Below are 26,965 nucleotides of genomic sequence, written 5' to 3'. Positions count from 1 at the left end.
AGAGAGAAAAAAATGTGTTCCAAAAAAATTACAGTTATGTGACGGATTTTCACATAAATTATTTGTATGGACCGTCACAAAACTGACACCAGTGACACTCAAAATTTGTATGATAAACTGGGGACGTTTTTTTTCTTTGTCTCATTCAATAGTAGGTAGGTCTTATCTTATTGTTTTCGGGGGCCCTTGCGGATACACTTCGACCCATAGGGATCTTTTGTGCAATTACTCCCTAGAGAAGATCCGTCAACTACTCAAGAGCTTTTCCCACCATATCCATGTGTCGGATGATGGAGTTCATGGGTAGCGTTTTAAAGTCCTTTGGTTCCAGATATCCTGCTCCAAAGTCTGGCGAGGGCGTAACATTCACACATTAAGTGTTTTACTGTCTCTTCCTCTTCGCCACACATACGACAATCGGTGTTGTCAGAGTGTCCCATCTTGGCCAGAATTCCTTTGACCTCGTAAGTATAGTAGGTAGGTACTTGTGATTCTGAGTCTAAATAACCCAAAAGTTGATGATTATTCGTAAAATAGTAAATGTTACATTATTTTCTGAATACCCCCGGCTGAATTGATCATTACTTAGTCAGGTCATAAAGTTGTTCCGTCACAATTATTGATAAAAAAATATGGGTAGATTCCTTATAATATATGTCATACTGAACAACTTTTACTATGGGACTAACCCTGAAATCGTGAAAAAAAAATCTGCCGTCTCATACATTTTGTTGAATCAGAGTAAATTTTTTCTATGGAACAGCTGATATTTTTACGTATTCACTACTCAATATCTGGGAGAGCAAGCGAGCTTTGCTCGAAAAACATAAAAACTAAAAAATGCGCGTTTTCCCAGAGATAAGACCTAGCTAGATCAATTTATCGCCCCCGAAATCCCCATATAGCAAATTTCATCGAAATCGTTAGAGCCGTTTCCCCAAAAAAAATATACACGAACTGTAAGATTCATAAAAATAATATGTTGAAAGTTGGTGGAATTTATGTTATTGAAGTGTGCAACAGCATGTTTTGTCAGTTAAATATATACAGGGTGATCAGTCCAAATGGGTCAGTATGGAGAAGTCAGAAACTATGAGAGATAGCGAAATCTGTTCTTAGGAACCATGGCTTCGATTTTAGATTTAATAATAATGGCATTCAAATTTTTTTTAAATCTATCATACATAACCGGGATTCGAACCTGGTCAATATTCTTGTTGTTTGTTTGTACGGCAACTTTTAAACGATGCGTGATAGGTGGGGGATGCTCGACCAAATATCATAGAGGGACCCGAGACAAAACAAACTACATTAAAAAAATTCAAAATGGCCGACTTTTTTTTTTATATTTTTCAAGTTGGTCGGAGCGCGCTGAGATTTGACATGCGGCGAGCCTGGGGGCCCAAGATTACCATGTCAAAAATTTTTTTTGAAAAAATCCAAAATGGCGGCGGACACGGGCAAAGTCAAATTTCCAAGTAGGTTAAGCAAGCACGAAGGGTGAGCTTCAGGCCGGGAGGCCGACCCCGGTGGAAGGCCGAAGGCCCGGAGCCTCCACCCCGACCCCCAAAACGCGAGGCCGAAGGCCCAGCTGCGTGAATGCGGTGCTTCCAAGCGTTCTACCAAGTCAACTCTCTTGATGAGCGAAGCCGGCGGGCCGAATGCCCGACGGCGAAGCATAGAGGGAAGTTGGAGCTTAAACACGACCTAACACTATTCCTATTGAGAGTCGCGTTTTGGGAGTCGGGGTGGAGACTCCGGGCCTTCGGCCCTCCGCCGGGGTCGGCCTTCGGCCTCCCGGCCTGAAGCTCGCCCTTCCGGCTCGCTTAACCTACTTGAAATTTTGACTTTGCCCGTGTCCGCCGCCATTTTGGATTTTTCAAATTTTTTTTTGACATGGTAATTTTGGGCCCCCAGGCTCGCCGCATGCCAAATCTCAGCGCGCTCGGACCAACTTGAAAAAAAAAAAAAAAAAAATCGGCCATTTTGAATTTTTTTTAATGTAGTTTGTTTTGTCTCGGGGCCCTCTATGATATTTGGTCGAGCACCCCCCACCTATCACACATCGTTTAAAAGTTGCCATACAAACAAATACTACACGCGATTACATAAGGAATATTGACCAGGCGGCTTAGCACGGTCGCGTTTTTATCCCTTGTCACCATGCCTGTCACGTTCTAACAAGTATGTAAGTGCGAAAGGGACGCGCATAGTGATAGTCGATAAAAATGGAACCGTGCTGAGCCCGCTGGTTCGAATCCCGGTTATGTATGATAGATTTAAAAAAATTGAATGCCATTATTATTAAATCTAAAATCGACGCCATGGTTCCTAAGAACTGGTGGCTTAGCACGGTCACGTTTTTATCCCTTGTCACCATGCCTGTCACGTTCTAACAAGTATGTAAGTGCGAAAGGGACGCGCATAGTGATAGTCGATAAAAATGGAACCGTGCTGAGCCCGCAGATTTCGCTATCGCTTATAGTTTCTGACTTCTCCATACTGACCCATTTGGATTGATCACCCTGTATAATATAACTAAATAAACAAGAATTGCTCGTTTAAAGGTATTAGATAGATTAGATAGATAGTTTGGTCAGAGCTAACAAAATCGCCCTGTGTAATATACATATATAAATCATATCGTTTAAAAGCTTATTTTTTAATGGTGAATGCTTACGAGTATAATTTAACGTTATTTGCTGCCGCAATTTTGCATCCTAGGTAATATTCGAGAAAACTCATAAAAAAACCCGTCAAAAAATACGCTACATACCTAAGGTGATTATGAACACTATTTATTTTTCTCTTTAACGTGCTTGAATCTTGCATAGCGAAAAAGCGGGGTCTTTTATCTTTATATTGATATATACATATTTCATGTGAGTTGGACTGATATTATTGCTACTGTATCTACATGTTTTACCAAGTCTACTTGTTGTATGGGAGTAAAAAAAAGGAGTTTAAAGGGTATTATCTAAATCTAAAGTAAAGACTTCTCCGAGAACTAAATACTGGTACAGATTTGTCTGACAAATACAGTAGTTTCATACAAGTAAACCTCGAATTGTATTTTATTAATGCGACACTGATTCTTACTCTCTTTTGTAAAGTATAATTTTTCACAATCCAGCCGCGTATTCACGTCTAACGCGAATCCTACGGTTGGTATTCCGGCTGGCCAATTTTTTGGTCCAATGTGCATTGCGTCTCACTCTCTCACTAAGCAAAATGTGAGACGCATGTGTAATTTGTGAACAAAGAAATTGGACAGGTGGAATACCACCCTTAATAAAATCGCGGCCTAAATTTAAAACAAATTATATTACGTTTTGATAAGTACAAATCATTGCTATACTTTATTATCAAAAGCGTTGTATTACATTTTATCATTTAAAAGTGTCAAAACCTTTGTGACAGAACTTATGACCTGACTAAGTAAATTCCTCAATCAATATTGTGTACCTATACGGAAGCAAAAATAAATTAACTGGCCTAGTAAGATGTGTAAAGTCTAAGACTAATTCGTGCTTCGAATTTGACAGCGAATGTAGATGGCGCTTTGGTTGTCGAAAGTTGACGTTTAACAATTCAGTTACCACAACACATCAGCCTCATCTTTTTTAGCTATCACACTCGGGTCGGAGGCTAGATTTATTCTTAAACTTTACATCGCTAGTACACAATAATTATTTGAATGATATGATATGCCGTTAGAAAACCAGGAATCTCTACAAAATAGCCAAATTTCCACTAAGAACATTTTCCGTAACTTCTCGTATTTTTGTATAGAAAACAACATTTTCTATTTCCAAAATGAACGTTCGTTTTGTTTCCTGTGAAATTTTACTTAAGTTTCCAAGAACTAATCCAACTTTTTGGAAGCCGTCTGCAACTAAATTTAAATCCAAAAAAGGACCTTATTAATCGGTTATTATTTATGATAATAACGAAAACAGGAACGACAATTGTTACAGGTATTTTTCATAAGCTGAAAAATATATTAAATGTTCAAATAATTATTGCCAATAAGTTAAATGTAATGTTAGACATATTAACATTTTATTATGGATTGAAATTTAATAAATACATACAGGTAATTATTCGTTTTAAAACTTACTTTAGTTTGGTAAGACACTATAAAAGTCTGTCGTTTAAATTGTGGTTGTGATGGCAGTACAAGTAGAGGAGCCCGAGAAGGTATTTCAAGAATTTTCAAGAGTGCGTTTAACTAGCCGAGTAACTCCTCTTCTATAAGTCTCAATGAAATTCTATTTGCAATTAGTTACATTGGTATATAACAGATAGGCGGTACCTAATAAATGGGTGTAACTATTCCCATTTGTCCTCTAGGCCTGTAAGCTCGAGATGGGCACGGTTACAATTACGAATATTTACATCGTAAATATAAAATAAAATAGGTAAGTTAAACATGTGGAACACATGTATAATGCAACAAAACAACATGTAAGATACATGTGACTTGGACGTTACGTCAGAAACACGCGATATTTTTTGTGAGGTTGTCCAAGTGTCCACTTTCTTAGAAATGCATTATTGCCATATCTAAAAAATGATTGCAGATGTTCATCGATTGTGATAATGTTTGTGTAGTTTGCGTTGGCCACAAATAAAAATCGCAATCGCTTGAGGTAGCGTCAAACGAATTGTTCGGGAGTGTTTTTGTGGTCGGAGAGGCGTGGTGGTTCAGTCGCTCTTCAGGTCCGCGAGGCGCGACACGAGCGGGAAGCGCACGATGCGCAACTGCGTCGCGTAGTCGCACACGATGGCGTCCTTTAGGGGTAGAATCTGCCTCACGAATATACACCCGTCATTTTGCCCTGGAACATTTATTTACTTACAGTTTAATCTAACACTGACAATTCCCTTCGTCTTATCTGCCTGTTATTTGTATTTCCTTTGTATAGAAAAACTAATGAGTGAAGTGAATTACCTAAGAGTACTCGCCGTATGACGTCACCGGTGCTGAGGTCGTAGGCCGCGAGTCCGCTGCGGTCGCCCATCAGGAGCAGCGTGTGTGTGAGCGGCAGCATGCGGCTCATGTAGTTCAGGCCCTGGCGCAACACACCTTTATAACAACTTCCCATACAATGTGACGCCGTATTGCACGGATCGCCATATAATAATATAAGTATAGGGTGATAATATGGACTGAGGCGGAGCTGGGGTATTAGGGTAGTATAATGAATAGTATTTATTAGGATGTTTGCCTGTTTTATACATATGAAGTTATCGCTGATACAAGCAATATGCGTCTATGTCGCAGTAAACCAAAGCGTTACTGCTAAACACTAAAAGTGGACATTTACCACATTACAATCGCAGCGATGGCGTCAACTGCAGACAACGCCTCAAACGCCCTAATTCCTGTACTTTTAGTTTGCGATAAGAATAGTTTTCTCCAATATGCTCGCAAACGTTCACCTTATTGTAGCAAATATAGTACGGGAAGTTCTTCATTATGGACAATCTCAAATTAGGTATTTTGATTTACCTTTTAAACTTTTAAAGACATGTAATCCACTAAGAAAAGAATCAATACAAACCAGGGAGCTCCGTTTCCGTTTCCGTGTTAAGGAGTTTTTGAGTTTATCGCGAATAAACATACAAACACACAGACAGACGCGGCGTGGGACTATGTTTTATAATGTGTAGTGATATAGTCACTAGAGTTGATGCAAGCTATCTGACGATGCCCGTACAGATGTGCACCCATAAAGTAAACTATAATACAGGCGAAAGCTACTTTTTAATCCATTATAAGTATTAGAAAGAGAGTTGTGTTGGTACCATTGACGTATATATCTAAGGACTGGCCTTACGGGCAATAAGAATGGGGCATGAATGGGGACAGTACAGCGGTGTGACAGCGCTACAACGCGATTGGTTGGTGAGTTCGCATCACGCGCGCGATTGGTTGATGAGCTCGCATCACGCGCGCGATTGGTTGCAACTCGTTGCGTTAGGCTGCACGTTTGCTCGAATTTGTGAGTGACACCGCTGAACTACGAGTAGTATCATTTTTAGTGCACGTAAGGCCAGTCCTTAGATATAATACGTTAATGGTTGGTACCTAGATGACAAGTGAGAAAGTTTGATATAAGGGGTCCGGTCCGGATTAGTCTACTCACAATGTGTATGGAGTTGAGCATGTGTCCCTGGAAGCGGTCCCAGATGCAGAGGCGCTCGTCGGCGCCGCTGGACACCACGTAGGACGCCGTGTAGGCCAGCGACGTCACCGCGCCGTCGTGCGCCTGCATGCTGTACAGGCACGCTCCTGGACAAACAAACAATACTAAGGGCCAGTTGCACCAACCACATTTTCACGCCACTGTTCGGAAATGTGGCAATAGATGGTCTAAAACCAAGCTGGAAAGTAGGCAATAGCTGTAGCACCTGGACCACCACTACTACAATGTTTCATTGTTATCATTATCTGTCATTGGTGACGGTTTGCTACAGCAATGAGTATCATTTAAAACATAAAAATCAATAAAAGGTCTTTTTAGCACAACTTTTTCCTTCAAAAATAAAATTAAGTTATTTATAAGACCAATTTCTTGTTTAAAAGAAAAGAAATGTCAAAACCATTCAGTTCATTTTTTTTAAACAATTATCCATTCAGTTCACGCTTAAGGCGTTTTTTACTTTTGTAGCTGTTTGTGTTATTTTTAGCAGTTAAGAAAATGATATTCTTACGCTGACGCCTACTGAAAGTCAAGAGACAGCACAGGCAGTGGCTAGTAATTTGCTTCCAGAGAAATCGCGGGCTACTAACTTATAGCAAAGAATAAATAATAGTACTACCGTACAGAAAGGAAACTTCCTACAAAACCGAAGTTTGACAGCGGTTCAGGGTCGAATCATGCTATCCCTTTCTAATATATAGCACTATATCCCTTTCGGCTATTTAGGGTTGTCAAAATTCAAGTGATTATCTTATCTGTGGTCGTGCACGCAAAAGGAAGTCAAGTGGTGCCAACCCTAATAATTGCTCGGAGCAATGCTGAGCCGAGCGTAGCCGAGTTTTGCCGATCTCAGGAGATTCGCACCCCTGCTTATAGTTACGCAAATGTTTTCTTATTTCCTCGCAGTAGTCGTGAAAAGCACTATGTAATGCCTCGGCCGGAAACGCTAAAGATGGACTCGTATTATTTGAGGGCCTCCACTAACGTGTCGGCCCTCAAACGCACTCGTCCATCTTTTAGCGGTTTTCCGTCCTCTCCTACAATGTACTATTGACAGAATGACCGACGTCAGCCGGCGCCCCCCGGCGCATTACTATGAAACTTTCCATACATAAAAATTTTGCGAACTCTTTAACGATACGAACAGTTTGGTGCAACTGACGCTTACTCTCGAAACTGTACAAACTAATTCGCTTTAGAGTACCTATAGTAGCGACCCGACCGCTTCTGCATTGCAATTTGAAGTGTATATTGTCGCAAATATATTACAATATTTTAATAATATTTGGCTATGATTGTTCGCATCTACTCATGAAGATGTTGTTCCGTGAACCAATTACATATACCAAAATTTCTTAAGGGCTATCGCACAGGGCAATTTTTGCGGCGTTGAAACCGTTTAGAATTAACAGTAACCTAGTATATATTACAATTAGGAGATAAACTTGCAATAAACGAATTTATAATATTATATTAAATTACCTACTTTTTCCTTCTTTTGCTTATGATGTAAGGGTACTGGTGTGAAGGTTTCCCTCACACGGATGTGCAGATCTCATTCGCAAAGTGCGTGCACGCGTGAATAGCGGAAGCAACTCCATTCTGCTTTGCACAGACGGCTGCTGAGATTGTTGACCCCCTGCTTGATTGCAGGGGGTCGACGATGTCTGCAGCAGAGTGAACCTGCCTGTGAAGTTATATAGGTACCAGTGTGCAGGTCCCATACGCAGAGCAGGCCGTCCTGCGAGCCGCTGCCGGCGATGGTGGGCGTGGCGTGGTCGATGAAGCAGCTCGTGATGGGCCCGCAGTGCCCGTGCAGCGTGAACAGCGGACTCAGCTCTGCACTGCTGAATACCTGCGTGGATTTACTCATGAATGAATTGTTTAACCAATTACAACTGACACTATTTCTGCAGCATTTTGGAGTATCTAGGGAATTATTATTGACAAGTTCTGATATGGGTAGGTGCGGATAGTTCAGTTATCTATAAAATTAGCATTCTTGTCGATTGAAAGCCACCTTCTAAAACCAGTTTCTTGGCTTCCATATGACATTTAGTCACATTTTAAATGTTTGCGATAGGTTGTCCGTAAAATTTAAGTATAGTAATATTTTGTGCATCAGGTTCATAGGCTTATTTAAATTCAAGGGCCGAAACGGAGCGTAGTAGCTGAGTTTTATAATAACAGCTCGAGCTTCGGCTCGAGAATTTTATACCTAAAGGTGTGTGCACCCTGGCACACAATATTTTTCTTATACAACAGCCAGCAAACACTTAATATGATACTTAAAATCGAATTACATATATCCTTATAAAGACTTAATCAAAGGTTTCTGAAGTATACTGTAAATAACCCATGTTACTTTATTTATAAAAATAATATCAGGGAGACCGAGCTTTACTCGGAAAATATATAAAAACTCAAATAAACGCGTTTTCCCAGAGGTAAGATCAATCAATTTTTCGCCCACGAAAATCCCATATAGCAAATTTCATCGAAATCGTTAGAGCCGTTTCCGAGATCCCCGACATATAATACATAAATATACAAGAATAGCTCGTTTAAAGGTATAAGATATATACTTTATTTTAAAGCATATAGGTACGAGTAGACATTTAATCACAATTACAAAAAAGTACCGATGCTATAAGTTTTTTTTTATGTAAATATTAATATAATGAAGTAACACTGCAGATTTTGATTGTGAATGTTGACTTATTGATATAACACGTACCTTGAGCACATGATCCTGGCCGCCGGTGAGGATTCGCCCGCCTTCCGAGTGCATCTCGGTGATCGGCTGCTGGTGCGGTCGGCACTGCGCGATCCGTTGAACAACTATTTCTACCGAAAATACACGACACACCATATACATTATACATATAAATACGAGTACCTACTTCCGCTATTTCCTGTTTAATTCTTCATCACATTTTATTATTTCTCACCACGTCGCAACGCTCGTTCCGAGTATATTGTTACAGATGTTGTGCATCATTATTTTCCTTCGTATTTTCACGAAAACGTTCGTATCTAATTTGATTGGATCTGTCTAATCTAAACCAAGTCACATAGTGGCAGCGTCGCAGCCAAAAAGGCGTTTTTCACTGAGTTATTACAAAACAAATTTTCACATGAATAGTCATTATCTCTAAATCAAGACTCATTTGAGAAAACCTTGTGTGTCATTTTAGTCTCTAAATGGTGTCAAGAATACACCTTTAAAATGTGTCGGGTGGTGTATAATACCGTCTCCATCGCCATGGTCGGAGTCGTAGGAGAAGCTAAGCCTCGACCGCGCGTGGTCGTCCGCGCCGCCCGTGCCGCGCAGCGACCCCGCCGACCCCGTCCGCTTGTGAGCTGCATATAAAACACTACTTTTAAACTCTAAAAAAGCGCTGGGAACGTCAATAAAAAATTACAACGACGATGACCATACCATCTCATATGATATTTCATAAAGTCATGTCATAAATATGATAAGCATGTATGTAGTTAGATGTGTTTATTGACACGGTGACATTGATTAGCCCCCAAGATCGCCTGATTTAACAGCTCCTGACTTTTTCCGTGGGGCTATCAAAAGGGACGTGTCTATGCTACGTAACAGGCCAACAACCTTTAGCAATTAAAACAAAATATTCGAGACACAGTCACTGAGATAAGTGAGATAACGCAGAAAATGTGATGAAAAACGCGATGAAAAGGGTTCACATCTGCCATGCTGCTATAGGTGGACATTGTCTGACATTATTTTCCATATTTAAGTGCCGGCCCCAAATACTATATTTAACAAGAATACCTATTAATATTTTTTATATTTCATAGAGTTAATTATATAGAAAATACTAGGGATGTACGATACCGATACCGATGTATCGACTGATATATCGGCATCGCCGATTTAAATTCAGCCGATATCACAGTTTAAAAAGCGCGCGAAACGAACGATGCTGCTAATAATTTGAATAAACTTTGTCTCCTTAACAAAAGTCTACCTAAAGTGAACTATAATTACTGATTTGATTTACTTTTGCTTTGATTGCTTGATGGTTACCTAAATAAATGTTTTCTTTGATTTTGATTTGGCATTTTTCTTAATTTTTTTTACAGTTTTTCACACTTCACAAAATCGTGTGTCTATAATACATAAGTATGTTTTATGCATATTAAGTATATAGTTCCTTATTTATTTGATTTATTAACTAACTACTATGACATTGATCTATCGTATCTGTATTGTATCTGTATTGGTATCGCCGATTCTTTACTTCAAAAATCGATATCGGTATCGTATCGGCAAAATCATGTATCGTTACATCCCTAGAAAATACAAAAACTAAAGTGTATACCTGTCATTTGGCCACCCTGTATATTGTGTATGTTTACAATATACATACAGGATAAAGATATATTTTATTTGTTAAGTTATTAGAGAATGGTACTTTTGATGCTAACTGTACAAGTTGAAGTAAAATGTTAAAGAAAGTGATAGTTACTGCGTCTGTGTGCCGTGCTGAACCGCCAGTCGACCTGCGCGCCCGAGCAGGCGTTGTAGGCGTGCAGACGCAGCAGCGCAAGGTGGCCGCCGAGCGCCGCCGCCGCCGCGCGCCGCGCGCCCGCCAGCGCGCGCACGTGCGTCACGCCGCCGCTGCGCTCCAGGCCCCACCACAAGCACTACGTATACAAAACATCGCATCACATCGATACACTACATCACACTCATAATAATTACCGAGGTGAAAATAGTATTTTATACAATCGTGATATAATAGAGAGTTTTTCAGTCGAGTACCGTGTTTAGGCAACGAAGCTTGCTGAGTTACCTAAGTAAGGTACGAGATTGAAAAGCTTGATTATATCACTATTGTATACAATACTTTTTCTACTAGTCAACAAAAATAATACTTTAAACTAGTAGAATCACACAAACAAACCAAACCAAAAGTATACAGCTAAGATTCTCGAGCAGCCGCGATACCTTCATACTGGTACGCGACCAGGCCGCCGCGCCCCGCGCCCCACGGCGGGCTGGTCAACGACACCTTCTCGTAACTCATGAGGCCCTGGTACTTGCTCCGCGCTAAATTAAATTTTTAGACAGTTGTTTTCTCGATTTTGGCCACCGTAGCCTATGGAGACTAACTAGAAACACTAGGTTTTCGTAGTCTATGGATGTTGCTATATTAAGGGTGTCACATGCGCGTTTCTGAGTTATGAACCAATTGTTTCTACTATACAACCTAAAACAATTAATTTGAGCTATGGTTTTGTTTCGTCCTCTTGATCGCGGCGAGCTGTGATTGGTCAATTTCATTATAGTTGACTAAACTGTATCGAAATGAATATTATAGCCCATAGATTAAAAATACCCAATTGCAGTTTGGTATAAGAAATCTTAATTCAAGAATTACAGGCGACTAGTAGAAAAATACAATAAGCTGATGTTTACGACGATTTCCGAACACTGACGACCGTTTGTCTATTATCGTTTTTACAAGTACAGGTCGATTTACAAGAGCTGGCACGAATGGAATGAATGATAATATATATCACATTAACCAATAAAATGGCCGGTCTGACTGTATACCGATAAAGGTGTCACTCATACCATGAAAGTTTTGTTGATTCCATTCGTGCCAGCTTTCGTGAATCAACATGTACGAAGTGTCGTTTCATATAAAATAAATACTGCACTTTATGGATTTTATTAGTTTACGTCAAATCGTATTCTTCTTCTAAATAAATTACTGCCAAAGAAAAGTTTTGTGACACATACTTGCACTTCTCATTTGTATGAGTAACAAGTATACTTATCGGCACCTTTCTAACGTGTTTACGTTTTTGCATCGAGGAGCTGTCCCGCTCCCACAGTGGCATTGTCCGCCGGCATCATCGGCGGAACACCAATATAATGCAATAGGTAGAGGTAGGAACATAAGGTTAAAGTACGACATTCTGCGTGCACAATACATGACCGTCCCTCTTTTGGCGAAGGCACAAGACAAAAAATATCTCTAATATCAAATACGACTCACCATTAACTTCCCCGAGCTAGCTTCCCAAAACTCTAGTCTTCCATCCGCACATCCTAATATGATGAGGTCGTTACAAAAGTCCATGCACCATATAGGCGAGTCGCGCACCGCTCGCGCGCGCCAGTCGGCACTGGCCGGCTCCGCGTCACACCAAGTGTTCTCCACGCCACCGTTCACTAACTTACCCTTGTGTCTGTTACGCAAACCACTCACTGACTCATTACTTTTATATACAAAACTATTTTCGTCACTGTCTTTCGCACTTTTTACACATAAACTGTCTTTATCTATACTTAAATTGTTAATGTCCACGTTTTCTTTTGCTTCGTAATTGTAAATGTCGTCGTGCTGATCGCTGCAATACAGTTCCCTGTGGAGTAGTGCTTTGAGTTAGTACAAGAGAGTAGATAAACGACGTTGCTGAGATAATGTCTAGGTATACCATTTCGCATGATATACATACATATTTTATTTATCGACCTCTTTACCTTGGTTTCTAGTGTAGATTGCTTATTATCATGAAATATCTGGGAGACCGAACTTTGCTCGGAAAACACAAAAATGCGCGTTTTCCAGGAGGTAAGACCTAGCTACATCGATTTTTCTCCCCCGAAAACCCCCATATATCAAATTTCATCGAAATCGTTAGAGCCGTTTTCGAGATCCCCGAAATATATAGTTAAATAAACAAGAATTGCTCGTTTAAAGGTATAAGATAAGATAAAGGATCTACTCTACCACTGGATAAGACATGGGGGTGATAGGAAATGACCGAACGGAATGTTCTTATGGAACTTTCAGTAGAAGCAGAGATGTTGACATGAATCGCGAATATATAACATGTTATGTTTTTACCATAGCAGGGAACATTAGAATGCTGAAAATCATATTTTGTGAGTGTAAATATGCGTAACAAATTAATTAAAAATAATCATAAATATGTAAAATAATGCCCAATATCACGTGACTGCAAACGCAAATCGGAGCGCGTTGCGTCACGGCAAGAGAAACACCACAGACAAGCTTTCAAACTAGACCATAATCCATATGTTACAACCAAAGAGTTTGGATGTTCAAAAACTGTATTTATTTTTTATTTCGCCATTACACATGTATTACGTACGAAAAATATTATTACACGATTTAAAGTATATATTTATTTATTATTTAATAAATAAAATGTTATATAATACGATATTTCTATAAAAATATTTATAATTATTTGGCTGAATGGAACTATCATTGCCAAGTTGGCTGTCGGCAACACAAAAAAAAACCGGCGTCCGCTATTTGCACTCAAAATTTAGTTGTATCAAAATAATTCATCTTGAATTGTAACTACAAGAGTGTTTTTGTATGAAATCAGTTATTATAATTAATTTTTGCAATGTATTTATCATCGGGGTCAAGAGCCCTGGAGCGGACGGGATTAGCACGGAAGAACTTGTTTTCGGAAAGACCAACCTTTTACTTCCCCTCACCAAATTATTCAACAATATCTATCGAGTGTCGCATTGCTGGGCAACTCGACCGACATCAACCCCCCTGGCCAACAGGCTGGACAACAGGCTGGCTTTTGTCCCGGATTTTCTACCACCGACCACCTCCACACACTCAACCAAATCATTGAAAAGCATAATGAATTTAAGATCCCCCTGTATTTAGCATTTGTTGATTACAGGAAAGCATTTGATAGCATAACCCATTCTGCCATAGTAACCGCACTAACAAATCAAAACATTCATCCTACCTACTTAATCAAAAATATATACAGCAACAGCACCGCCGATATAAAACTTCAGCACTCCTGTTCAACGTTCCCTATACAACGAGGTGTTAAACAGGGTGATCCGCTGTCTCCTAAACTATTCACAAGCAGCCTCGAAGAAGTTTTCAAGAGCCTGGCGGTTTCCTGGGAGGCTAGGGGAATAGTCGTCGGTGACAGGAGGCTATCAAATCTTCGTTTCGCCGACGACATTGTTCTCTTTGCCCCTTCTGCAGTAGAACTACAGCAAATGCTCCAAGACCTGAGCAACGCAAGCCTTCAGGTTGGACTTCAAAGGAATCGCGCAAAGACTCAAGTGATGACCAATAGCAAGGAACGTAATAGTGTCGAGGTGGACGGGCAGATCATACACTATGTTGACGAGTACATCTACTTGGGCCAGCTAGACTCTTTCAGCAACAGGTAAGACAAGGAAGTTGAGCGCCGTGTTCAAAATGCCTGGAAGGGCGACCTTCCATTGTCACTAAAGCGCAAACTCGTTGACATGTGTATTCTGCCTGTTCTAACCTACGGCGCTCAAACTTGGTCACTCACAGAGATTCAGAAGTCCAAACTGAAGGTTTGCCAACGCGCCATGGAGCGCAGTATTCTAGGTGTCAAAGTAACTGATCGCATAAGAAACACCACGCTGCGCTCTAAAACCCGCATTGCTGACGTAGGCAAAAAATCCGCTAGGCTCAAATGGGACTGGGCCGGTCACGTCTACCGCATGCATCCGGAGAGGTGGGCTAGCTTAGCCACCAAGTGGATGCCGGTAGAGGGACGTGGCCGCGGTAGGCCCGAACGGAGATGGCGAGATGACCTGGACAGCTTCCTGAACAACTGGCCGGAGGAAGCACCAAATCGGGAGTCGTGGAAATTAAGGGGAGAGGCCTTTGCCCAGCAGTGGGACACTCAAATAGGCTAGTAAAAAAAAAAAAAAATATCATCGCTGAACGTAATAGGTAGTGCAGAATATGTGCCGAATTAACAATATCATTGTTCGAGGCAAAATTTGTACCGAACTGTAAGTTTTTTTGTGAAAAAAAGATTTGTTTTATTGTGATTTTTTTCGCAAATGTATTAAAAAACGTCGTTCATGGTACGGCCTACGGCTCCTAAAAGACATCTCGGGACTCCTAAGTAATCATCATGACACACTTCGCACTCGCCATGAAATGTAGGTACCTACTATTTTAATCAAAGGGCGAATAACTACCTACTCTAGTGTCTTGATTGATGTTCTTTTACACAAAGGCACTGCACAACACTTGTAAAACTTGTTATTCATTATTTTAGCTGATATGTGTATGTACATACACATCTATATCTTTTAGAAAGGGAGAGAAATTAAATACTACATGTTTAGGGTTCCGTACCCAAAGGGTAAAACGGGACCCTATTACTAAGACTCCGCTGTCAGTCCGTCCGTCCGTCCGTCCGTCTGTCACCAGGCTGTATCTCACGAACCGTGATAGCTAGACAGTTGAAATTTTCACAGATGATGTATTTATGTTGCCGCTATAAACAAATACTAAAAACAGAATAAAATAAAGATTTAAGTGGGGCTCCCATACAACAATCGTGATTTTTGACCGAAGTTAAGCAACGTCGGGCGGGGTCAGTACTTGGATGGGTGACCGTTTTTATAGATAATGGTACGGAACCCTTCGTGTGCGAGTCCGACTCGCACTTGGCCGGTTTTTGATCTACGCTGACAGTTTGACAGCAGTTTGTTTATTTATGCTACCGTGACGTCATCAAAATCACGTGACAGATTGGAGCGTTTAGGCGCGAATGTTAACCACTAAACTTATTAAGCTCGATATTTTATTTAAAATTAATGAATTAAAAATTTAAATGTACGTTTTTGTAATAATTACGTGTCCACCTGCAAAATGAAACCAGTTCCATAAAATTGACCACATCCCTATTAACCCGATTAAATTACGTACTTTGCACTTCTATTCTGTAGTAAATACTTACATAAGGTCGGGACAGTAGGTAGGTACATTGAGCTAAGATCCCGGAGTAGTACCTGTATGTTTTGGCGAAGTCGTAACGTGTGGTCTCGGCGGGGGAGAGGTGGGCTGCGGCGTCGCGCGGGGCACGGAACCGCAGCCCGCTCAAGTGGTTGCTGAGACCTTTGCGCAGCGAGAGGACGGGCTGGAACACAACCAAAACGCTACAATATTCCATGCTTTAAGGCCCAGTAGGTTCGTGTTCTAAGTGAACATCTTAGTTAAAGATCTTTTCACGGAAACGTACGAACGTGTCTTGCTATTTCAGTCAGTCTCGGTACAAAAAGTATTGATGTTACTCTACATCTGTATAAGTAAATCAAGTTAGTAGTTGCAGTGTTTAAATAAAATACCACCAGTATGAAAACTTTGCTTTGGAAGAGTACCAAATTATGAAAACTTTGCTTTGGAAGAGTGTTCAGTTTAAATATATGTACAGCCGACGCCAAAGATATGTATACATATTTCGCCTTATTACGAAGGTGCAAGGTGCAAAAGAGTAAACATCTTTGACGTAGACTGTACAATAAAGCCAATTTTCAAAATAGCTATATGAGTATATCAATAGTTATTACCTCGTTTTGTTTTGCTGCAACGATTTGTTGGAATGCTATAAAAATAAAAATAATTACTTTTTATATCTACCTAGCTAATAATTAAACTTATTATTTAATTCAACTAAAAGCCTTACTGACCTGGAGTAGGATTCAGAGGTTCATTTTTCTTCGCCGCTTTGTCAGCAAGTTCTTTTTGTAATTTAAAATACCTGGAAGGAAAAATACATCAAAATACCTGCCATCTTGTTAAGTAAACTGATTTACGTTTGTGTTATAATTCTAAAATTTAATTAGAACATTTAGTATCAGAAACCGTAATTTTATCAACGGTATTTACCAGCTCAATCTAACGATCACCGAAGTGCAAATGCAAGACCCCAGACCCCGTTTTATAATAGTACTACGTATAGTTTTAATTTTACAGGTGTAAACCGGCAACAATAATCCGATTGAAACTTGGGTACTTGACAACCGATGAGCGGTAGTTTCTAGAACTAGTATACGGGCACTTGACAAGAGAAATAATTTATATATATAGGGTTGGGCAAATTAAGTGTCCTAGTTTACATGGAATTCAAACTTTTCAATTTGAAGAAATTACTAATCGTGACTGTATAGGGCTTCCATTATATAATGCTGATATTGTCTGTACTGACTGCTTTCTTGTTCCACGAATCACGCAACGACAGCCTTACTCGACCAACTGACGACATTATTGCTAACTACGAAATATATAATATAATAATCGCTGGCTATCGCAATGTAACTCGTCAGTAACGGTTAGGTTGTTTACATTCTTTATCTCGTTTCGCTGGCCCTAAAATATTAAGTAACTGAGCATGCTCACGCGCCGCGGTCGATGTTGGTGAGGATTTCGCCGTTCTGCGAGTCCCACACCTTGACATGACCCTGCAGACAGGAGCTGACCACCTGCTCGCCGTCCGTCACCAGGCACTCCACCTCCTGGCTGTGCCCCGCCACCACCAGCGGCACTGCCTCCGTCACCAGCTGACAATATTAACAATTTTGCTGGCACGCTCAAAAGAAAAATATTCAATATATCGACGGCGAAGTACCATGAACTCCTAACTAACATTTTTTGTAATACACATTTTCATTCATTTAGTAAAAATAGTCAGGAGTTCATGGTACTTTGCCGTCGAGATGTATGTAGGAATTCTCCCCCAACTTCAAATTCTATGTCATATATGTAATTAATCAAATATATGCATTTAATAATCGCTGATCGGTGACAGCGAGTAATTTTTAGGCAGTAACATTTGCTCGCAAAGCAACACAGTAGCCTTGAGTCGGTATAAAAAAAAATGTTTGTTCTCGAGGGAACGTGGTATTAGACTGTAGACTGTGTGATAAGTGAAAGTAGTTCACCTGCACCGCCGGCTGCTTTGCAATGATTTTCCGATATTCGTCGTCTTCGTTCCACGAAGCCCGCCACTCTGCATAATTGCGGGAACAGACGCACCTGTTTAACACAACCTTATAAAATTTTAACACATTTCTTAAATAAATGTGTTTAAAACACGACTTGCGTGTTCGTGTGTTAAGGTTAGATGGGATAAGAAGACTACTGGGGCAAGACAAACACTTGTAGGGAAACCTCATACTGTTTCTCTTGTTCCGAGTAAAATAAACTATGTTTCTCTTAGCCCACATGACTTTTATTATTATTTCTTTCTAACCCTATTTGGTTGTTGGCTTGGTCGTGTGTGTTTAGTGGCTTCAAGTGTCGAAACAGATCCCATATGAGAATAAATAAATAAATATATGGGGACAATCTTACACAGATCGACCTAGCTCCAAACTAAGCAAAGCTTGTAGTATGGGTACTACGTGAAGATATACATACCTAAAAATATAAATACATACATATACTTATATTATATAGATAGAAAACACCCATGACGCAGGAACAAAATATACACAACGATAAGCTGGTGCGATATACGCCCATAATATCTAACATTTGAAACCGTAGTAAGATAATAGGGAAAAAATGCTCTTATATACACGTATTCCTATAGTCATCGTATCAATTTTACTTCATCCCTAACGCAACAAAATTATGTGTGCATTTGTGCAAGTGGGTCGCCTGTATATATTACACACCCAATAGGCGTGGCCTTTCTGATCGTATTCTCAACGAGCCCAAGGGTCAGTACCTATACCAGTAAATTGGCTGTTCGTACCTGTAGAGCACGACCATCATATAGGCGATGACGGCGACGCTGATGGTGCACAGGATGGCCAGCAGCAGGATCTCCATGGGGGTGGTTGGGTATATCGGCAGCTCCGTGGGTTTACGCCACTGCTTTTGCTGACTCTTGCCGTCTGTTAGGTCGAACTCTGTACAGACAAACCAACATGAATGAATAAAACAACAAGACTAACAATATACATATTTTATCACTCCTTGCTCTAACTGTTGACTTTTGATATGAGTTCTTCATTTCCTGCTACCCAAAGGTTGTCTGGAAAAGATAGCTTTTTAGCGATAAGACCGCTTGTTGTTACCTAGTTGTAAATGTCTTCTAAATTGTCACTGTAATTTTACATGTAAAAAGTATTGTTATTGGATCAAGAAATAATGTTTACTTTATCTGTACTGCACTGTTGTAAAAAATCATTTTTACATCTTGGACGGAGCGGTAAAAGCTCTGCAATGAGGCCGTGTACATGACTGTAGAAAAGCATCTAGTGTTTAGCAGTGAGAGAGGTCAACGGCTGGAAGTGATAACGGCGTACCTGGCAGCGTGTCGAGTGGGTCGAGCGCGGCGGCGAGCGCCTGCCAGCGCAGCGGCGGCGGGTCGCGCTCGTCGGGCAGGCGCACGGCGGCCGCGCGCTCGGGCGACACGCGCTGCGACAGCAGCACGGGCGGCAGCACCGCCACCACGCGCCCCGCCAGCGACTCGTTGTACTGCCCAAGGATCGCCGACCAGTGGTACGCCGACACTCTGCAACCAACATCCTCAGTATCAACAGCTCGGTGGTTTTAAAAGCAAGCCATATTAATAACGACTCGCTAGCGAAAGTAAACAAAGTTCTGACGTTAAAGTACGTCATTTATATTTCAATCAGTAACAGAGGGCCTACTTAAACCATTTCTTTTATCTATCGCTCTATCGCTAGAATAAACAAGTATAGAGAGGCGGATAATGAAATTTCGATTTTCGCATAGGCCCTCCAGAATATAGGTTCAAATGTAACTAACCTCGACCACGGACGGGAGTGAGGCGAATGTTTCAGTAGTATAGTGTCGTTCGCGTTCCCCACGCTTTTATCCGGATCTGACATTTCCAAAAGCGGCGAAAATACAATCGGGCTCCTATTGCTGTCATTGTAAAACACATTAACCGATTGCTTTGGCGGAAAATTCTCGTCACTCTTTTTGTCCGTCTCGCTACTGACATCCGGTTTTTCGAGATTGGTTATAAAATAATCGACTACACCCGAATTGTAGACTATCATTGATATCCATACCAGCATCCACACCATGAAGGCGCGCTGGAAGAACCGCGTCCTCGCCCACATGTTCACCAGGCGGATCCGCTTCGGCACCTTCTGGTCCTGCGCCTGCGGACTAGACTTGCGCTTCGCCAGCACATCTGTCGGACTGTTTTGCGCCAAACCATTCAACCTCGGGTGCGATTTCGACTTGGTCATTCTAAGAGGCGACATGCTACTCTCGTCCGAGTAGGTCTTTTCAAACCGCCAATTCAGAGCGTTGTTGGCGTTAAAGTACTCTTTAAGATGAAGTTTGTTATTTTGATCTTGAAAATATTCCATGCGCCGAACGTCGATTCCAAGAATCGTTGCAAAGAAAACCATTTGAACAAAATAATCGGAAATTAAACTGACTATCATAAATATTGAAAATTCTTGAATGAATGGAACAAACGTAAAGAAGCTCACAGTCAAAATGGTTATTTCTGTGAGTAGATTTTTTGTGATTGACCAGCCTTCCTTGCTCAGGCCTTGCGCGAGCCGGATCTTGACGTCCAGCCTCGAGTCAGTGGAGGTCACGCTCTTGGTCAGCACGAGAACATTCTCCAGTCCGACGATAATCACAAGGTAAGGAAAGATCTCTTTGCCTTGGAGGCTCAACGAGATGCCAAAATAAAAGCATATTCCCATAGACATGGAGAGGCTGCCGGCGATGGTGACCATCGCGCACGCAGACAGCCCCAGCTTGGATCGTATGTACTCGATCTTCCTCAAGGAGAAGTAGACGTAGAGGAATATCCCCAGGAAGGTGATCGTGAGCGGCACGAGCTCGCGGTAGTTGAACTGGCCCGGGTAGTACACCAGGGTCAGCTCCTCCGAGTGCGTGTACGGCTGCTCTTGGTACAGGGGGTACATTGCTCTCAACTTTTTCGTCAGCGAATTTAAAAACCTGTAAATGTAATATTATTATTTATTAGATTTATTACAAGGATTTATTTAGCTAGCCATGATTGTTTGCAATTACCCTTAGTAGGGTGTTGCTTATTTCGTCGAAGTTAAAATTTTCTATGTCTCACCCACTTAATTTATTCTATTTGACTAAAAAACAAATGTGGATTTTTTCAGAATTTTCAATTACGTTTTAGGGGTTGCTACCGAATTTTGAAAATTTGGACCCTCCATACAAGATTTTTTTTTAGTTTTGTTTTCTCGTTTTTTTTTATGAGACAACGGGTCAGGGTGTATAATATTAATGTGCAGTTTAACATAAAATAATACCACTTTTTTTTTAAAGCTAATTATGCGTGTTTTAGGCGTTCTAAATATTGATTCAACAGTGCGCACTCCTAAAACAAGAATAAAATTTATTTAAAAATATGTATTAACTATACCTAGTATTGAATTAAGTACATATAAATAGCTTCCATATACTTTGACTCATTGTCTCACTAAAAAAAAATTAAAAAAAATCATCATGTATGAAGGATCCAAATTTTCTAAATTCGGTAGCGACCCCTAAAACGAAATTAAAAATTCTGAAATAAATCCACATTTGTTTTTTAGTGAAAGAGAATAATTTAAGGGGGTGAACATAGAAAATTTCAATTTCGACGAAATAAGCAACACCCTAACCCTTAGGTATTTATTACATGCGAAAAGTACGATTATTACTAATATTAGACTATGACTGTAGTGTCCCATGTAGAAATTTGATCCTCAAAACAAACCTGATCGCCTGATACCATTAATAAAAACTTGTAATGTAGCCTGCTATGTGAGGTGAGCGTGACCTGGGTTCGACGCGCTGGTAGAACACGGAGACGGCGTACTGCAGCACGCGCGGGCGCGCACGCAGCGGGTAGCGCTTGATGCCGCAGTCCCGCAGCTGCATGCCGAATGCCATTTCTGCTATGGACACTTTGCTCTTTGGGAGGTTCTGCACAATTATAATAAACGAAACACATTAGGTACCTTTAGACGATTCTTATTATAAAAGAAATCTTGATATGTATCTGTTAGGTAAGTTGTCAAATTAGACCCATAATATAAATAAAATATTTTGTAATCAACAAATGCTCAAAAAAGTAAAATTCGTCGTATTTAAGAACTTTCCAAGACTACATTTTAAATATAAAATATACATACCTAGTTGTATATTGTGTAATTTTTATTTTTAGGTAGGTGCAACAGATATTCGGTATTCGGCCGAATAGTAGGCAACATTCGGCCTAAAACCGAATATTCGGCAAAGTGGCCAAATAGACCGAATAGTAGACGAATATTCATGGCAACTCTAGTATCAACTTCCATTATTTAATAACATCGCTTGCTCTATTATTGACAGTTAAGTTGTTCATCTCTTTATTTAGTTTCAAGAAAAGCGTAAAAATAATCTACTTTGATTAAACTTCTTTAAAACAAACTCATTTTGTAATTGAGGATGTTTAGCTTGTGGATTTCATCTTACTATTTAACACCACATTATTATTGTGTAGGACTGTTAGTTGCTAATTAAAATAAGACAAAACATGACTTACTTGGTAAGAGAGAACGGTATTAACAACATTAACATCCATTGAGAATGTGTGGAGGTTTTGCTGCCACAAGTTAGCAGGAGAGAGTAGGAGGCAGCTGTATTCAGGCAGCACCCGCTCTAAACTTGCTTTACTGTTTTGCTGCTTGATTCCTCCTATTTGGTAGCAGTACTGGGACAGGCTGCCTTTACTAAAATTTACATGTGGATTTAAAAATAACATTCAAATATTATGATGTTACCTAATTGACAAAGGTAAAAGTCAAGATGAATGCCAGTTTATTGTAGTTGAAGGTAAATACTTAAATAGGTGAACACAATGACATGTGACGTGGCTGTTCATTGTTTAATATACCTATTTATAGGAATAAGTGTGTTGTGTGCACCTTAAACTCAAGTGAAAATTAAAATTATGATGAGGTTGTCAATACCAAATAATATTGTCCACTTACGTTTCGGGATCTTCATGATTTTTTATAGTTTCTAGCAACCGAAATACTTCTTGCAGGGGAGCTCTAAATGCATCCCACATACGCAGGTTGCTATTCCAGGGTGATACACCTATATACAAATTACAATTTATATAATAGTTTGTTTTTATCTGGAACTGTCACCATTATTAATACATTTTGAAATAGAGTACAAATTTTCCTGGTGTTGTCCTATTTAGATTAAATTATTAAAATACTAGTTACCACCAAGTTCTTACCAGTGGTAACTACTGGGAATTTTTTTCCCACTTTATACCACTGGTAACTACTGGGAAAAAAATTCCCACTAGTTACCACCAACTCGGCTTGGTGGTAACTACTGGGAATTTATATTCCCAGTAGTTACCACTGGTAAAAGGTGGGTGTTTTTTTCCCAGTAGTTACCAGCAAAATATTGTTAGTATTCAATACTAATAAAAACAGTATAAATAGTATAGTATAAATGTAGCGTGCTGTAATAAATAGTTATGTGTCAGTTAGTGATTCAGTAAACTGCTTTAAAAGTGATCAAAAATATTAAAACTGTTTAACCGGTATATGTGTAGGTAAAAACTAAAATAGAAGAGTCGCATTCTAGTTAAGTAGAAATTAACCTATCATCCGGATTAAATTTATCTTATTAACTGTAAATTGAATTACGTATTTATACAAACGTTTTACGAGTTTTAGAATTAAAGCTGTTTTAATATTTTTGATCACTTTTAAAGCAGTTTACTGAATCACTAACTGACACATAATTATTTATTACAGCACATTACATTTATACTATACTATTTATACTGTTTTTATTAGTATTGAATTCTAACAATATTTTGGTGGTAACTACTGGGAAAAAAAATTCCCAGTAGTTACCACTGGTAAGAACTTGGTGGTAACTAGTGGGAATAACCCAATACCTACATTAGGAGCATTACACCAGAGTCACTGGTGTGGCATAACTAGTGAAAACTTGAAATAATGTTATAAAATGTATAACACCTTCAGTGAAGCAATTAACTTAACTCATAGTTACTTGTACAGTGTCAATATGACCTGTGCTGCACTGAACATGTTAATAACAGGCTGCGGTACACAGTGGGTGTATAACTTATTATCGCCAGTAATGTATTTTTCTACAACATTGCCTGCTTATATAGGTTACTCGGCCAAGATAGGTACATATTACCAGTCTTGTGCTCATAAAATGGCCTTCATTTGCTCACTTGAATGTATTATTATTAGACCAAAAGTTGACATTTACAGTAAAACTCTGGTGGAATGATGTTTAAATTATTTACTAAGTATATCATTGTGAAAAAACATTATTTGTAGAACTGAAACCCTGAAGTCAGTATTCATTATACTCACCTATTTTGAGTATGATTTGTTGCACATAAAGTAAGGGTTTGTCTTTTGCCCAAACATATGGTAGTTTTTGAGTCTCGTTAAACAGTAGTTCTAATGTTGACGATGGATCTGGAAATATAGGTTAAATATTATTATGACATTCAGTACTGACTGAGTAAGTACATATGTTGATTGAGCAATAATAATACAAGTCCTATATCCTATTAAAAACAATTTATAACATGATCCCACTTTTCTAGTGTTGCGAATAATGCTCATTTCGAAGCTTAAAGACTCAAACCCTTAAGACTCTCGAGGCTTAAAGCCTCAAAGACGGCAAAGACGATTTCTTACATCCATATGCGTAAAATAAATAAATTTATTTATTTTATTTAAGCCTTTATTTTTCCTTAAATAGTTTTAGATAATAAAAGTTTTCTAATAATATTGTTGTTCATTTTACTATATTAAGGACCCCTGTCGGGTATAGGCCTCCTCCATATCTTTCCACCTTTATCGGTCTTTACAGCTGGAGAAAATTGGGTAATCAAGGCTAAAGACCGAGAAAACAAATAAATACAATTCTCAAATATAGTCGAGTCTTCAAGACTTATGAGTCTTTAAGCCTAAAAATAAGTGTTATTCACAACACTGCACTATTCACTTTACATTTCTAATGTGGTAAGGAATTAAAGTATTTTGAGATCACAAGTTTTAAGCTGCCAATTTAGAATGATTATACTCATACTACCTACATACAGATATCATATCATAAGAAGAACCCTGTGTCTAATCAACATTTTTTCACACAGGTGTTGGATTACCAAATACATAATACCATTAGAACATTTAATTTATTTAATAACTAGTGACCCACCCTGGCTTCACACGGGTTAGCAAATTACACACCTTAATCTTCCTCAAGAATCACTCTATTGATAGGTGAAAACCGCATGAAAATCCGTTCAGTAGTTTTTGAGTTTATCGTGAACATACAGACAGACACGGCAGGGGATTTTGTTTTGTAGATAATGGTGATAAGATTTCAATTAGTTTCAACTATTTCATGAACTTACCTTCTGGTAGACAGTTGTTAGTGTTGCAATTTGCTTTATTGAATTCCATGGTATCAAGTAATGGCAAATTGACAACTATTGGTATGTTTCCTGGTAAGGGTACATTCAGTAGAGGGTAACTATAAACAAAAATACATGATTTATTAAAGCTCTATATTAATGATTTCATCATAGTAGTCTAGTAACATGTGTTTTATAATACTCACCAACAAAATAGTACAATTGAGAGAGCAAAGCCTATAACTGCAATGGGATTTGAGGAACAGAACAAACCATACGTGTAGTATATCTGTGCTACACGCTCAGGTAAGGTACTCCCTGCCATTGTGCGCCTTTGACGGAACACGAGGCCGGAGTTCAAGAATACTTCACAATAATATTGGGCCAGGTTAATGGGAACTTTATATCGGGAGTCGGGTTTCCACAATCGTGCAATTCAATGATGATCGCATGACTTGATGTAATGACGGCAATTACTTCTGTGGTTTGCATCATGCATTCACATGCCGCCTTCTAAGTATTTTTCTTTGGAATAGTGCAGCTTTGTATTGCACCAATTGACCGACCACGCAATGTTGACAGCGCTATTGACACTTGACCACAAAACATTCCATTATAAAGTAACACATCGCAAGGCGTATCGTAATATATTACAATTTAAAGGAGGCAAATAAATAGGTATTTTAACAAAATCTTACAGCTAATTGTAATTATTGTACAAAACACATTACGGGTTTAGGGGGAAAAGTTCCAAATATACTTGACATGTTGGTTTCGTTTGACGTTGTGTTTTTTTAATAATATGTGTTAATGTATCATGTCATTTAGAATAGTGATCATAGAGCCAAAAGTGCAACAATTAATTTGCCTAATTTAAAATAATTGATAACGATACATAGTGCTCGATAGTATTTATTAAAAATATTTATCATTACGGATAATTTATTAGTTATTCAATATTAAAATTGATTTATTCAAAACAGACGACCTATGGTTGCGACATCTATCGATTTATGCAGTAAACTATTTATACATCCAGACGCATAGATCTAGTATTACATAGATGAGCTATACGCGTGTCTCCGTGAGGGACAAAACATACGCAAAGCGACAATATTAAAAACACGTTTTAACATTCCTGACAACATACCAAAAACAATCTACGTAATTCGGTCGGGTTATTTGTTGCCCACCATAAACCATACTAAATTTTTGGTGGGGAACAAACAAAAAGTGAGACTGTGACAAGGTCAAGCAAAAATACCGCTTTCTCTGCTACTCCTACAGAAATTTCCATACGTGCATCTCGTTCGGTCGTTTGGCCCCTCCCCCGTGTCATCTCTATGTTATTGTACCTCTATGTCCAGACGAGACAAGACGGAACAGAATTACTTTTTTATTTTACCCCTATATAGAGTGCGCTATCGTGATCACGTACACACATTATTTTCAATGTGGCAAGCGTTCATGAACTGTAGACGGCA

The 26,965-nt window shown here is 39.3% G+C and overlaps 1 protein-coding gene across 1 annotated transcript; it reads right to left on the bottom strand.

The window, feature by feature from the left end:
* Positions 1–3,258: 3,258 nt before the first annotated feature.
* LOC134804713 (sterol regulatory element-binding protein cleavage-activating protein) lies at positions 3,259–26,252 on the bottom strand. The gene is made up of 22 exons (XM_063777872.1): positions 25,688–26,252; positions 25,482–25,600; positions 24,427–24,534; positions 23,041–23,149; positions 22,593–22,779; positions 21,846–21,991; positions 19,823–21,004; positions 19,357–19,565; positions 18,801–18,957; positions 17,983–18,076; positions 17,441–17,601; positions 16,732–16,802; positions 16,612–16,646; positions 16,054–16,181; positions 12,251–12,620; positions 10,712–10,889; positions 9,462–9,572; positions 8,947–9,056; positions 7,917–8,064; positions 6,153–6,298; positions 4,955–5,075; positions 3,259–4,841 (listed from the first exon to the last, which is right to left on the bottom strand). Exons 1-22 carry the CDS (start codon positions 25,804–25,806, stop codon positions 4,708–4,710), a joined length of 4,143 nt encoding a protein of 1,380 aa, XP_063633942.1. The 5' UTR covers positions 25,807–26,252; the 3' UTR covers positions 3,259–4,707.
* Between the last annotated feature and the right edge of the window lie 713 nt (positions 26,253–26,965).

Source organism: Cydia splendana, chromosome Z (assembly GCF_910591565.1).
Source record: "Cydia splendana chromosome Z, ilCydSple1.2, whole genome shotgun sequence".
Classification (NCBI taxonomy): Eukaryota; Metazoa; Arthropoda; class Insecta; order Lepidoptera; family Tortricidae; genus Cydia; species Cydia splendana.
This window is presented reverse-complemented; position numbering and strand designations above follow the sequence as displayed.